We start from the raw sequence: 15,274 nt of genomic DNA, 5'->3' as shown, positions 1-15,274 counted from the left end.
TAATATGTAATGCTGTGTAACTTTAAAACTATTTGGTAAGCAAACAACGAAAAAATATTTTAGAAATGTTTTTAAAATAGTGCTGATAGCAATAATCAAAAAAAAAGGTCTGACAAAGTAATATGTTTAAAAATGAGGATGTCAGTCTGTTTAATTATAAAAAAAAAATAAAAAAAAAAAAATAAAAAAATAAAAATATATATATATATATATATATATATATATGGTTATGGTTTCTAAAATGTTTTCATTAAATCATACTTTTTGAGTGTCACATCATCAGTGTCTCACTTATTACTCACTTATTATTCTCCGCACATTAATCTTGTCTAAACATTTTCAGTGATTTCATAAACATATTAAATGTAAATAACCGCATTATATAATGACATTTCTTAATAAATGTGTTTACAAATGTGTGTACAAATGGAATACCAACAGGGATAGAATTGCATTTTATTGCAGTTAAGCACAGTGGAATATCATTCTGCATTTTTATTTTTCCTTTGAGGGTATAGAAATGGAATAAACTCTGTGTTCAGTGCGATTGGTCAGTATTGTGCACAATGCTGGAAGTTTGCTGTAATTGTTTAGTACTAGCCATTGTTGGCTCAATTCTCCTCAGCCATTGTGCAGCAACGTTCTTTTGTGCTTCCGAGGAGCAGTGGAGCTATTCACATGCAGCCTGGGAACCCTACCAGAGAGGCACATAAATACAAAAGAATTTGCTCAAATTGCTCACTTTGCTAGCATACAGTACATTCATCCAGAAACATAATGATATTGTCTTGTTGTGCAGACCCAGGCACAGCTCATAGATGCCTGGATTGGGGGAGGGGGTGAACAAGCTTGAACACGGAACATATGGATACAAATTAGAGTGGGCTAGAGAAAGCAAAGGAGCAGAAAACTGTATTGCTATTTGAGTATGTTAGAATGTCTAAATGCACACCAATAAGTCATAACATTAAAACCAATACAGAATATTGTGTAGGTCCCCCTTGTGTTACCAAAACAGCTTTGACCCTTTGAGGCATGGACCTTTGAAGTTGTGCTGTGGTGTCTGGCACTAAGATGTTAGCAGCAGATCCTTTAAGTCCTGTAATTTGCAAGCTGGGTCCTTCATGGATCAAACTTGTTTATGCAGCACATCCCACAGATGCTCCATCGAATAGAGATTTTGGAATTTGGAGGCCAAGTCAACACCTTTTGCCAACTCTTTGTCCTGTTTCCCAAACCATTCCTAATCAGCTTTTGCAGAGTGACAGGGTGCATTATATGCTGAAAGAAGTCACTGTAAAGGTGTGTCCTGTCACCCTTCTCTCATAGCTAGCATTAACCTTTTTAGCAATTTGTGCTACAGAAGTCGGATTGCACTTTAAGGAATAACCTTTATGCTCAAAACACATCAGTCCCATGGACCATTTTTGGTAGGTACTAACCACTGCATTCCGACTCCACAAGACCTGGCGATTTTGGAGATGCTCTGACCAAGCAATCACAATTTGGTCCTTGTCTGACTCACTCAAATCCTTATGCTTGACTGTTCACATTGCTGCTTTATATATCCCACCCCTGGATAGGTGCTATTTTAACAAGATAATAAATGATATTCTTTTACCTGTCTGTGAATTTAATTTTATGCTCGATTGTTGTAGTTTGTGTTTCAAAAGATTGACTGTTTGAGTCATTACAAATGAAACAGAAACCATAATGATGATGTTCTGATTAAAGTCTGAGAGTAATTGAGGTTGCACTACATCTATGGATCTATCCAGCCACCTTTTCTCCTATTAAGGTTGATGATAATGATATTGTCAGTTTCACAGTTGATGTAGCCTATAGCAAAACATTTTTATTATGGTGCTCTACAGTATATGACAGTAGTTAATGAAATTTTTTCTTTTTGCAAAATATATACTGGTCACACAAATAGCAAGCGATTTAGGTGATGCATTGTACAATTATTTAAACAAGACAATAACCAAAACACTGTCTGATAAATGTCGTAAATTTAAATCTAGACTCCTTGACATTTTGTAATACATATTACTTCTTGTTTTACATACATCATTTGCCCCTGTTTCATTCAATAACAAACAAATTGTCCTTCCATAAATCTGTTTTATTAGGTTATTATGTAACAGCTCTTTTGTTTTAGGATGAGACACACAACCAGTCTCAAAATATATTTTCCGTAGAAACAACCTGCTCATCATACATTTTTTTATCTCTACCATGTCCTCAAGAGCCTTCAGGTCACTTTGTTATATTCTTGTTCACAAATTAAATAGTGTTTTAAGGTTGTAATCTGTTACACATTATTTAGCTTCTAAAGTATTATTTAGTTCAACCTTGTAGAAAGGCACTATGTAAATGCTATTCTGGGTATGTTTAATTTCACTGGAATATCTGTAACTTATTCATTTTGATTTTGTATAAGCTTACTAAGGGCCATATTATGAAAAGCAGCAGCTGTAATGAACGCATGGTTTCTGCTAAGGCTATGGCCCAAGAGATTAATTAAGCCCTTTTGTAGTACTGCTGAGGAATAGGAAACAAGTTAATTACGAACAAACTGACTAATGTTAAGGAGGAAAGACATCTCACATCAAACATTTACAGCTCAATTTATTTTTGGCCTTTTAGATTTATCATTAGGGGAACGAAGCAGCAACACTTGCATTTCTACTAACATTGGGATATTCAGCAATGGCAAACATTTTTCTTTTTTGTTTTCATCCATTGTACCTAATCCATTTTTGACAGAAAAATCCTTGCACGTCTTTGCTTTTTGCTTATGACAGGGTTTTTTTTTTAAATGGCAATGCAAATTATTTCTTGATTTCTTTCTCCTCCCAAGGAGCCGGTACCCCGCATGTTTATTAAATTTGTTAAAGTGCTTCCGAGCAATGCACATTTTATCCTCTTAACAGTCAAATTAGTATATACTCCAGCAATTACTTAATGTACTCTAATGAGATTTCCCTGCAAAACGGCAGGATTCATTTATTTTAATGTGCCAAGCTCCTTCCACGGAGTTTATGCATCGCCTCCCTCTGGATCGCAAGTAGGGCTGGAGTCATAAATAGTGAAGTGTGCACTGCTCTGTAGCTGCTGCTCTGAACTCTGAAGTGGAGGACTGGGATCCTGTAGCAACTGATGCTCAGGGAAGATCACAGCACTTCAGGGAGCTGATGACCCCTGCTGTGGTACAAGGAGATGAAACTCAAATTAAATGCTTTTGGCCTGATGGATTTGCTTTTGTGTGCCATTTAAAGTGGTTTATGTCATTGCTGATCTGTGTGCTTTCTAAAGGATGAAGATGAAAATATTTGTTGTAAGAAAGAAAGAAAAAGTTTTTTCTTACAAAAAATTTAATTCAATTGAGAAATAAGATTACAACTTATTTGAAAATAATAATTATTACAGTTTATATATATATATATATATATATATATATATATATATATATATATATATATATATATATATATATATATATATGGACGCACATTAAATCAATTTTCCCCATTGAAAATACTTAAAATGGCATTAATCCGTTCCAACCGTCAAAATGCCACCCCGTTCTTATGTTTCATGTTATTAAATTAGGAAAATACATTTCTTAATAACAAGAGTAAAAAAAAAATTGTGGGGTGTAGTAGAGGCGATAAGCGGAGGAGGGAAAACTCGTTTTTTACTATCACTACTATACACAACCTATCCCTAAACTTTCAATTTTTAACTTTTTCTTCTTTGCTAAATTTTTTCACAATCTTTGTTTTCTGGCTTCGCGTCGCCATCTAGCAGCGGCGTCTCGAGCTCGTAACTAAATTCTTTGCTCGCGTAACAAAGCAAAAAATCCACAGAGTGACCGCTCGTACCTCGGATACCTCATACATTCATTCACTCGTAGGTCAAGGTACCACTGTAAATGTAGAAATGTATGTATGTGTGTGTGAGATATGTATATGTATATATACATGTGTGTGTGTGTGTGTGTGTGTGTGTGTGTGTGTGTGTGTGTGACAAACATCTAACAGGAAATTTCTCCAGATCAAAGATTATACAGATTATTTTTAACGGTTTCTTTTTAGGTTTAGATTATGTGTGGTGTCCATCAAACTAGCCTTTATGAAAGGGCTGTTTATATGGGGATGATAACACGTTATAACTAGTAAATTAATTTAAACGTATGCTGCTAAAGAAAATTAAATCAAACCTTCTGATTAAAGCGTAACCATGTTGGGTATAATTACTTTTAGACCATTTAATGAATTTGTAGTATCCCAGCAGATCGTAAAATAAAGTAGCTGGAAAATGTTTGCATAGGTCCCTAAAGATCTAACATTCCACATAATAATCCATTTTATTACAGACCTACTGGCCTGAAAATGGCTTGGAACCTTTGATGGGCCTATTTGCTTTTTTTTTCATCCTGTCTTGTATGCCCTCATCTCCATTATGGCCCTGAACTTTAAAAGCCTGAGTTGAAACACAACCAGGACTCTGAATGCAGACAGACTCCATCTATTTGCTGAGTAAATCTAATGTGGTTCCTTGAGGCACACAAAACAGTTTTGTTTTACTACAAACAGCCAGAGGTTTAGATCCAAAAGTTTGGATGTAGGACTGAAACACATTTTGACTGGTTTGCTCTGTATTAACACAGTCATGTCTTCTGATTTACAGGGGGTATTTTTGAACAGACAGATGGTCCAGTCTCACTCGTCAGTGCAGAGGAACTGGCATTTAAATTTGCTGTCAATAACATCAACAGAAACAGAACATTATTGCCAAACACAACATTAACGTATGACATCCAGCGGATTAATATCTATGATAGCTTTGAGGCCTCAAGGAAAGGTGAGTCAACTTAATCACAAGAAGCTAATAAGACCAAAAAAAAATTGAAATAATTGCAAAAGTAGATAAAGATAATTGCAATAAGTCATTAGTAAGATGTGTGTATATGACCACAATATAATTACTTTTCAGTGATCCTTGATTTTTTTTACTGGTTGTATATTTAAAACAATCTCTCTTCAAAAACTGAAGAATTTAAATGTTTATTTTGATTTGTTATTCAAAGCATTACATTAGAAATTATATTTACACACCTTGTATCTGATCTTTTTAAGAGTTTTAACCTCCTCTACTCTAACTCTACCTTGCCAGCTTGTGACCAGCTGTCTTTAGGTGTTGTGGCCATATTTGGGCCATCTCATAGCTCCTCGTCAAATGCAGTACAGTCAATCTGCAATGCACTTGAGGTTCCACACATCCAGGTGAGGTGGAAGCATCACCCCATGGACAACAGAGACACGTTTTATGCCAATTTGTACCCAGACTACTCCTCCCTCAGCTATGCCATCCTGGATCTAGTACAATTCCTCAAGTGGAAAACAGCCACTGTAGTGTATGATGACAGCACTGGTGAGATATTATTCCTTGTTGGTCTCACACAAACACACACACACACACACACACACACACACACACACACACACACACACACACACACACACACACACAAACACACACACACACACACACACAAACACACACACACACACACACACACACACACTATGCATTTGATGCCACTCTACATTTGCCACTCTTGATTTACTGTGTAAAATGTAATAGAAATCTCGAATAATTGGGATTTTCTTGTTGTCAAATGATACAGAAGTCTGGCTTTGTATACTGTATACAGGTTTAATTCGACTCCAGGAGTTGATAATGGCCCCTTCCAGGTACAATATAAGGCTGAAAATCCGACAACTCCCTCTGGACACAACTGACACCCGACCCCTATTGAAGGAGATGAAAAGGAGCAGAGAATTCCGCATCATCTTCGACTGTAGCCATATCATGGCTGCTCAAATTCTTAAACAAGTTCGTATCAATGTTGTTTTTAAATATGGAAAATGACCTCAACCAACATGTTACCTATACATTTACACATATTTTGATATTTAAACATAAAGCAGGAGTGGATGATTAATTTAAATTAGATATAATGTCTGAAAAGAAGGTGTAATACAAATTTTGCAGATATTTGTAGGTGAAGTCTTGTTGAGCTGACACTTATTAAGTAAATACCACCTTTGATGTTGACCTATAGCTTCCTCGAGCCAAAGAGGATATTGGAAAAGTCATTTTTCATATCATAGTTATATAAGATAGGTAAGAAGCTTAAAAGTGCAACAGCTTTATAAGCTGCTTATTTCCCTAAAGTTTTAGACTGTTTTGACTCAAATCATTCTCCTCTTACTTTGGTGAGTTTAAACCATTTACTGTTGCTTTCTAGGTCAAAACAAAGACCTAATTATTTCATACTAGAACTCATGAGCAAGTGGTTTCTATAACCCTAATTCTTCTGGTCACCTGTCTGAAGGCTGCCTTTCTGTGTAAGCTTCACCTGAGCTTCTGTCGCTACATGCATTTCCCTTCAGGCCATAAGGAAATGGGAAATGTGACAGGGCAGGAAGTGTGTCGAAGCTGTCTGCAGGCCAAATCCCATATGGCTTTAAAAAGCAGAGCGATATGTGTATGTGGAGGGAGGGGAGACATGATGGCTGAAGGAATTAGAACAGACACATATGAGTAAATATTACAGGACCAGGTAAAATCAGACAGACCAGATGGCTCATGACTTCCACCCAACCTCCGAATTCCATTATATCCTGGTGATACGTTAGGTAAAATTTGCTTAGTGAAGTCTCTATTTTGGCTTGAAGAAGAGAACAAGACATACCTGTAAATGTACTTTTATTGGTTGGCTAAACTTTGGTTTTTCTTCACAACAGATGGTTTAATTTCAGAGGAAATATTGTCACCCTGAAAAATAGAACTTTCAATGGAGATTAAATGAGTGAAGCAGCAGGGAGTGCATGTGGAAGATGAATAAAATAAGTACCCTCTTTGAGTAAGGGCCCAAATTGCTTGTGGACGATCACTTGTATGACATTTGCTCTCCAGCTCCACTGAACAGACTAATGGGGACAAGACTTTAGTCAAGTTGAATTTATCATCTGTCTGTACCTCTGACCTTTGGGCTGAGTGTGGTATCAGACACGAGTCAATAATGGTATAGAGTCAAATGGTTTTCATCTATTTTGTAGCTGTAAACACATTTGGTCCTCTTTTGTCTTTTTTTCTTTTGAGTTGGTAATTTGTATTGATTGTAAAATGAGTTACTGACTTGTTCCATTGTCTTGCATTTCTCTCTGTCTCTACCTACATAATTTCCATCTCCCTGTGTACCTTTTTCCTCATGCATTATTCCAGGCCCAGATGATGGGAATGATGACGGAGTATTACCACTACATCTTCACTACTCTGGTAATGTTCCACACTTATTCAAGCAGTTTGAATCTCACTTATTTTTTATCCCATTTTCTAATGAATAGCATTTAATTGCCAAAAGGCACTGAAACTGCTTTATAATATCAAAATTGTTTGACAAATTCACAGTGTAATGTGTCTCCTGTATCCTTGTGTAAATAACCACCCAGCTTAAGTCAACAAAACTTTGTGAAAAGCTTCTATGAAGGCTACAGATAGTCAATTGATTGTGTAAGCTGAGAGCTTAATGGAAGTAGAAATACTTAAGCTATTAACTCAACATTCGAGTGCCCTTTGAATTAAAACCTTCCCAAATGTTTACAGTGATACTCTGACTCAAGTCTTTAAATGCCAGCTCTCCCTCTTCTGTGCAATACTGAGTGTCCTATTAATGCTTCTGATCTATCAAACTGCAAAGCAAAGACAATGGAACCAAAAGCGTATTGTACTCTGTTTAAAGATTATTGTGTAACACAGTCTGAATAAAAATCACCATCAGCATATTTAAATTGTATAATATTCAGAAAAATCAATTAGGACAAGTAGAATTTCAGTAGTCTATATATTGATATTGAATTGTATATACATTTTTATATATATATATATATATATATATATATATATATATATATATATATATATATATATATATATATACATTTTTATATATATATATATATATATATATATATATATATATATATATATATATATATATATATATATATATATATTTTTTTTTTTTTTTTTTTTTTTTTTTTTTTTTGTTCTACCACAATTGTGTAAATCATATTGCAAAAATTTAGTTTTCATATTATGCCAAAAATTTTTAAACACAGGCATTAAGTAATATCAAGCAAATATTGAGCTACTTATTACATAGGGAGGGGGATAATTGGAGTATAAGAATAGTGCTTTTTAAGCCTCTGAAAAGGGCAATTTTAAGTGTTAAACAAGTACATCGTTAAAAAAAAGTCAATTAACTATAATTTAATTAGTTGTTCTTTGACTTGATACGAACTTGTAAATTTTTTGTTAACTTTTCCCCTAATTTTTTTAGGTGGGGTGGGGGTGTTATATTTAAACAGTACCATTTTTTTTTATTTTTTTTTAAGAGCACAGACAATGTGGCCTATTTATGAACTTTGATTATAAAATCAGTAATACAATGAAAGCTCTTACCTAGTCAGTCCAGTCCGATATATTTCTTCCTGTTTGTGTTTGGCTTTCCTGGATTTATAATGAATAAATCTTTAAACGTCAGTGACCTACAAGGTTTGTATACAGTGTATTTATGATTAGTATGAATGTGACATTTAAAAGGATTGAAAGAGAAGACCTTATAAATTGAAGAACATTTTTAATTAAAAAAGTTATCATTTCTATATATTAAAGTTTGTAAACATTTGTTAGGTCATTGAAACAAAACTAGCATTAAATTTAAACATGCCTGTGCTTCTTAATAACTGTTATCATACATGTTACCAAAATTAAGGCAGAAACTAGAACACTTCAACCGAATGAGATCAATTATAAAATCAAGAAATGTTCAAACAAATAGACATTTCCGTAATGACACACATATGCAACAGATCTTGATACATGTTTTGAGCTATTATTTTTTATCTCATTGGTCTAAAATACTACAAGATCCTTCACACTTGCAGAATACAATTGGAGAGTACACACATGTATTCTTCCCCAAATAGCAGTGTACAAGCAACAGCAGTAGTAGTTACTAAACTTTTATGTCAGTTCTTTTCAAAATGTTTTAACACAATTTCAAACACAATTATATACTGGAGCAACTTAAAATAACCACACAGTACAAATAATATTGGACTAAGTAATAGTAACTGATTTTAAGGTTTAAATTTAGCTACATGTTTCCTCTGCACAGTGAACATAATCACGGTATATATATCACAGTAAACATTTTCAAGGTCAGGTTAAATGTCGACTAGCTAGCTATCTAGGACACTAGACTTGCTAATAGGTACCGATTACTGATAAAATGTTTTCTTCAAGAATACCCAGAATTCTGTACAAATTCACAAATAACAATCACAAAGTAAAGGCACTGCGCACAATCAATATATACAGTAAATACCTTTACAGTCACATTATTGTTCTATTGTGTTACCTTAAGAAAGCAGTAGGTTCAGAAGCAGCTGAATTAACAGTTGGTATGTTTATAGATATTCTCCCTGTTGTAGTGTAAAGATAATCAAATGTCATGAATAGGCAACGTTATGCATTTTCCCATCTGTTGTTTTTTTCAGGAGAAAAGACTTGAAGTTCTGCAATATAATTTTTTTTTACACTAAAATAACAATAATAATAATAATAATAATAATAATAATAATAATAAGGAATGTAGTAAATGTGAAGTGATGTGTTATACAGATGGAGATTGATGCAAAAAAAGAAAAAAAATATGTTAAAGGAAGATAAGAGGCCTCCTTAAAAAAAAGGGGAAAATTAATTAAATATTTTGTTCAGTGATCTGGCCACTTCGGATTTCCATAGTCATCCCGCAGTGCCACCAGTGATTCAGAGCTCAATCAGAGAAATTATGCATGCTATGTCATGAGCCTAGAGCAGTATGGTGTATCTACCAAAATGTGACTCTGTGCTTTGCACATGCTAATTGTTTTAGTACGGCATAGTAATATGATGTTGGAAATAAATAAAGTGTGTGAAAATAAAGTGTCAATTTGGCCACCGTCTCATTTTCAAACTCTTGGTGCTTTTGTTGAACTAAGCACAGATGGAAAATGTTCTCTAAATATGACAGATGAACTGTAGAACTGGAAGAATATGATAGATGAGCTATACAGAAAACACAGTTATTAACAGTAATAATGATCAAATGCATTGTAGCATGCCCTGTGTATTTGCAACAGATTTCGTAAAGTCTTTTAGTAGAGGTCTTTCACTTATTATTTTAATATTTTAATATATCATTTAGAAAACTGTAAAGTGTTAAAAAGCTTTAAAAAGAAGAGCACCAGTTTAACCCATAGAATTAAAGCATTTTTTCTCCATGTTCAGTATATGCACTCATTAGCATAAAATGTATGTCTATTAAAGCCCCAGCACAGGAAATTCACTGACATGAAAAAGAACCATCTAACATTCTACCTCATTGTGTTTGTGTATTTAGACACCAAATTCATTCCTCAATTTGAGCAGCATGAAAATAGCATTGTTTTGCTGAGTATAAGACGATGTTTACTGCAGTAAATCATTCATACGCCACAGCACAGGAATACTGCTGAAACATTTTGTCAAGTGCTTTGTGTTAAAACAAGAGCTGATTTCTTTTTCCCCTCTGTATATCCATTCATCTATCCCTCCATGCTTCAATCTGTCTCTCTATTTATCTATCTATAAATCCATCCATCTACACTTCCATCCATCAGGTTATTTATTTTAGTGCATATCCATGTAAAGGCTTATAGCTCTGAGATATTAAAGACTAAATTTTGAGGACAGACACAAAAGAAAAAGAAAAATGAGTAAAGTGCAAGAATAGCATGTTTCAATACAAAGTATATTAAACTAAATAGACACCCGCTTATGATTTCAGTCACAGCCTAGAATTTATTTTATAAACAGATATTGTTTGAGGAGATAAAAGTACATATTATTTCTATGGCAACACAGCCATAAGCTACTAGAATTTTGTTTTAATGTTTCAATTTTATCATCTGTGAGGAAGCTTCTGACTATAAAATAAACATTCAGGAGTTATAGCTTAGACTTTCTTTCTAAAAATTATTAGAATTTTTTTACCCCATATTCCAAAAGATATTTGCATTTAGTGGTGTGTTGAGGCTTCATTAAAAAGGGAATATATGTTCAGTCAGATTTAAGCAAACATTATGTATAATTTACATACAAACATTTTTTTTTACTTTAAACATATTTCCAATTTACAACTAAACTGAAATATGTAGAATGAAACTGAACAAGTCACCTGGTATTAATGTAAACCAATTACATTTTGATATTTTGCAAAGATATTTCCACTGACAGGAACTATAGCTATAAATTACATTTATTAGTTATTCAAGGTGCGTTAATTTCCTGAAGCTGGTTAGGGTCATTATGTATTAGTGTCTCCAGAACCTCTCCCAGCAACATTTTGACACTCATTCATACATAGGGGAAATTCATATTAGCAACAATCCAGCAATTGGCATCTGTTGGGTCTTAGATGAAACCAAAAAAAAATGGAATTAACCCATGCAGACACATGGAGAACAGCAAAAATCCACAGAGACAGTAAAAAAGCAACGTCAGTAGACCCATGGGAAGCATTTCTCAGTGCACCACCATACCACCAGTTTAAGCCTCGAATTGTACACCCACCTTTGTCCTTTAATATTTTGGTATATTGACCTGCTAAATTGATTCTTGAAATCCAGTTGTTAACAGATTGATTTCTAGAAAATATATCAATAAAGTTATAAAATAAATAAACTAAATTTTCCCCCTGTTTTTTCCACATCAGTAGTTTTATTTTTAAAGGTTTAGTTGCACATCATTGCTTTGGGATGTGAAATTCCAATCCTTTATTCATGCGGTGAAAAAAGGCTTTGAATCCAAAGACACTGTGATCCATTTCAGTGCCGGGGCCATATTCAGTATCAGGTGGTGTATTTATGGTTGGGCGCACAGAACCAGAACAATGGACATAGAGTTATTGAGGAAATAACTGTTTTAATCAGCTATTGAGAGGCTGACTGTTGTCTCTGATGTCATACACTGAGGTGTGTGCAACCTGCACTCCCCTATTCTATCCTAGCAGCTCAAAAACACAGCTTTATCCTCACTGTCCTTCATTTTCCCTTTGCCTCTTTTTTTCACCCTTCCTATATCGCTTTCTTTTATTATGAGACAAAGAGTCAAGCAGCCTTTTGACGACCAACAACAAGGTTCAATTCAACCCTGGATAAAAGGTTCTCTTTTCTCTCTTTTCTCTCTTGCTTCCTTTCTTTCTGTTTCTCCTATTTTTTTCAGGATCTTATGGCAATCAATCTAGAGCCTTACCGTTTCTGTGGTGTCAATATGACCGGTTTCCGCATCCTGAATGTGGATAATCCGCAAGTGGCTTCCATTGTGGAGAAATGGTCCACAGAGAAGCAGATCCCTCCAAAGCCTGACTCTGGTCTGCTGGAAGGAATTATGACGGTATGCTTCATTTTGTCTCTTCTTGTTGGCTACACTCCATTTGTTTTCTGTTTTGATGGAAAAAAAATTAATAACAATCTAAATAAATAGCCAAGAAATAAAAATAGGAAAAAAGAAAGATGTGTAATTTTGCGTTGTGTTTTGAGTTGTATTTAGGCTCTTTAAAGACTACAAACCAAATTTGCTATTTCTTTAATTAATTTTGACTCTTAGATTTATGATATAGTTGTAATATTAGTTATAAGAAGTATTGTGGGTTTATGAGACAGGTTATTTCATCTACTAAGAATAATTATCGGGCAAATGAAAGATAAGACAAGGCTGCATTCACATAATCTTTACACTTCTGATCTCATTGTGTACATTTATGAAGGAAAGCTTATTAATTGAAAAAAAAAAACCACTTTGGTCTCTGGCCTCTCGTAAACCACTCTGGTAAAAACCAATAATGATACTATATATATATATATATATATATAGTTATGCCATATGTCTCATTATTGCCACATTTCACAGATGTTCAAGAAATAAATGCAATATTAAAATTTTCAGTGATGCATAAAAGCTTAAATGCTCTGGAAATGCTCAGGATGTAATTTGTTACTTCACCGTATAAGGTAAAACAGTGTAACTTTTGAATCTTTTTGATGAACTGGACAGATTTAGCTATTAAAACAACAACCTATCTGCACAGAATGGTGCGACCCAAATAATTTAAAACTTCTATAGTGTTTTTGTACCGGGATGTCAGTATGTACCAGAATCACAGCTTTCCTCCCTCCTCCTGACTTACATGCTTTTGATTCACCTCTGCTAATGGTGCAGAAACTCGGGTGTGCTGGTTCGGCCACACGCTCTGCTGCGTCTGCTCATGTCAGCTGAAATAGTGTCCTGCTTTATTTCAGACAGATGCTGCTCTGACATATGACGCGGTCCACATTGTATCCGTCTCCTACCAGCACGCACCACAGATGACAGTCAACTCGCTGCAGTGTCACCGCCACAAGCCCTGGAGGTTCGGTGGGCGGTTCATGAGCTTTATTAAGGAGGTAATGACTAGAGTTAAAGGCTGGGGCACTGCAACCCAGATTTCAGTCCATTGGGATTCATATTCACATCTGCCTCAGATATGTAAAAGAAATTTGGAAGAAATATTTCAGAACAGGTCAGTTTGAACTGTAGTAGAGTTTGAAGCAGTTTGGCATAAAGCCAGGTTCTGAATTGTTGGCACAATTGGTTTAAGTAAAATGCCATACTTGTATATTTTTTTCATATAGTGTTATTTATATATATATATATATATATATATATATATATATATATATATATATATATATATATATATATATATATATATATATATATATATATAGTGGGAGTGGTGGCTCCAGCGGTTAAGGCGCTGGGTTGCCGAGCGGAAGGTCTGGGGTTCATGCCCCGTTATCGCCAAGCTGCCACTCTTGGGCCCTTGAGCAAGGCCCTTAACCCTCTATGCTCCGGGGGTCCCTTACAAGGGATATATTAAGGTCTGTGACGTGGGGCCACCTTCCCGTGGGCTCACCACCTGCAGGAGGGACCGTAAGGGACGGTGCTGTGAGGATTGGGCAGCAGTCGAAGGCGGGGGCCTGCTTAGACTGCTGCCCCCGCGACCCGAATTGCGGATAAGCGGGAGAAAATAAATGAATGAATATATATATAATATTTTAAATGTTAGAATAAGTTTACTTCAATTAAATGTTAGTATGAGAAGAATACAGACATACCGCTGTCTGTTAAAAGCTGACTGAAGAAGCCTTTTTAACATTTGTATACACAAAAGGCTTTTCTTTTGCTTTGTAGTCAGTCGCTTTTTGTATGAACCTAAAAAACAACCAGAATAGAACAAGTGTACTTGATATAAAAAAAAAAGAAAAGATTCCCCCCCTTCACCTTAAATGCATGTAATAAACTCAGTATGTGTCAGTGTTTGTGTCCTACTTTCCAGATGAACCCATCACTGTGTATTCTGCTCAAAAGTGGGAATGGCATAATCAGCTCTTATTTTGACTCACAAGAGACTCTGTGATTGTGACTCATAATAAGCAGATTAGAATTGTAGAGCACAGCTCTGTATGTGGAAAAAAAACTAAAACGAGGGCTACAGAGTCAGTGTGGAAAGTGTTGTATCTGTTTGACTGAGTCAAAATAAATGTCCCTGTGAAGTCTCATCATCGTCTAAACAAGTCCCTTTTGGGCTTCAGTCTCAATGTGAATGAGTGTGTGTTTGTGTTAGCATTGGAGGAGGGGTTTAAGGGTTGCTATGTGCATTTTTAACTGCCTTCTCTCTAGAGTGACTGAAATGGCCGATAATTAAGACTGAAATCTTTGGGGACTTTGTGGCTGATGCACTGGGATGTAAAATGTAATTACAAAAGATATATATGCTCAGTCTAATGTGCTGAAATGTAGTATCTGTTACCTGTGTGTGCATCTCTGTGTGTCAGTGTTGAAACCTATCCCTATTTCTCCCTCTTCTCCCTCTGTGCAGTCTCAGTGGGATGGCCTGACCGGACGTTTATGTTTCAACAAAACCACTGGCCTAAGGACTGATTTTGACTTAGACATTGTTAACCTGAAGGAAGATGGCCTGGAAAAGGTGATGACTCTAATTCACTCTAATAACCTCTAATTAATACAGGGCCATAGAAGGACTTAATGCTGAAATTTTTTCCCATTGTTA

General features: G+C 35.0%; 1 protein-coding gene across 1 annotated transcript in view; it reads left to right on the top strand.

Moving 5' to 3' along the window:
- grik3 (glutamate ionotropic receptor kainate type subunit 3) overlaps positions 1-15,274 on the top strand; it is a 100,012-nt gene that overhangs the window by 34,479 nt on the left and 50,259 nt on the right. The window contains exons 2-8 of the mRNA XM_083550222.1: positions 4,696-4,869; positions 5,182-5,439; positions 5,723-5,904; positions 7,300-7,353; positions 12,385-12,555; positions 13,461-13,604; positions 15,083-15,190. Coding sequence (XP_083406348.1) covers positions 4,696-4,869; positions 5,182-5,439; positions 5,723-5,904; positions 7,300-7,353; positions 12,385-12,555; positions 13,461-13,604; positions 15,083-15,190 — 1,091 coding nt within the window. The remainder of the gene's footprint in view (positions 1-4,695; positions 4,870-5,181; positions 5,440-5,722; positions 5,905-7,299; positions 7,354-12,384; positions 12,556-13,460; positions 13,605-15,082; positions 15,191-15,274) is intronic.

This window comes from Silurus aristotelis, assembly GCF_946808225.1.
Source record: "Silurus aristotelis genome assembly, chromosome: 1".
NCBI lineage: Eukaryota > Metazoa > Chordata > Actinopteri > Siluriformes > Siluridae > Silurus > Silurus aristotelis.
This window is presented reverse-complemented; position numbering and strand designations above follow the sequence as displayed.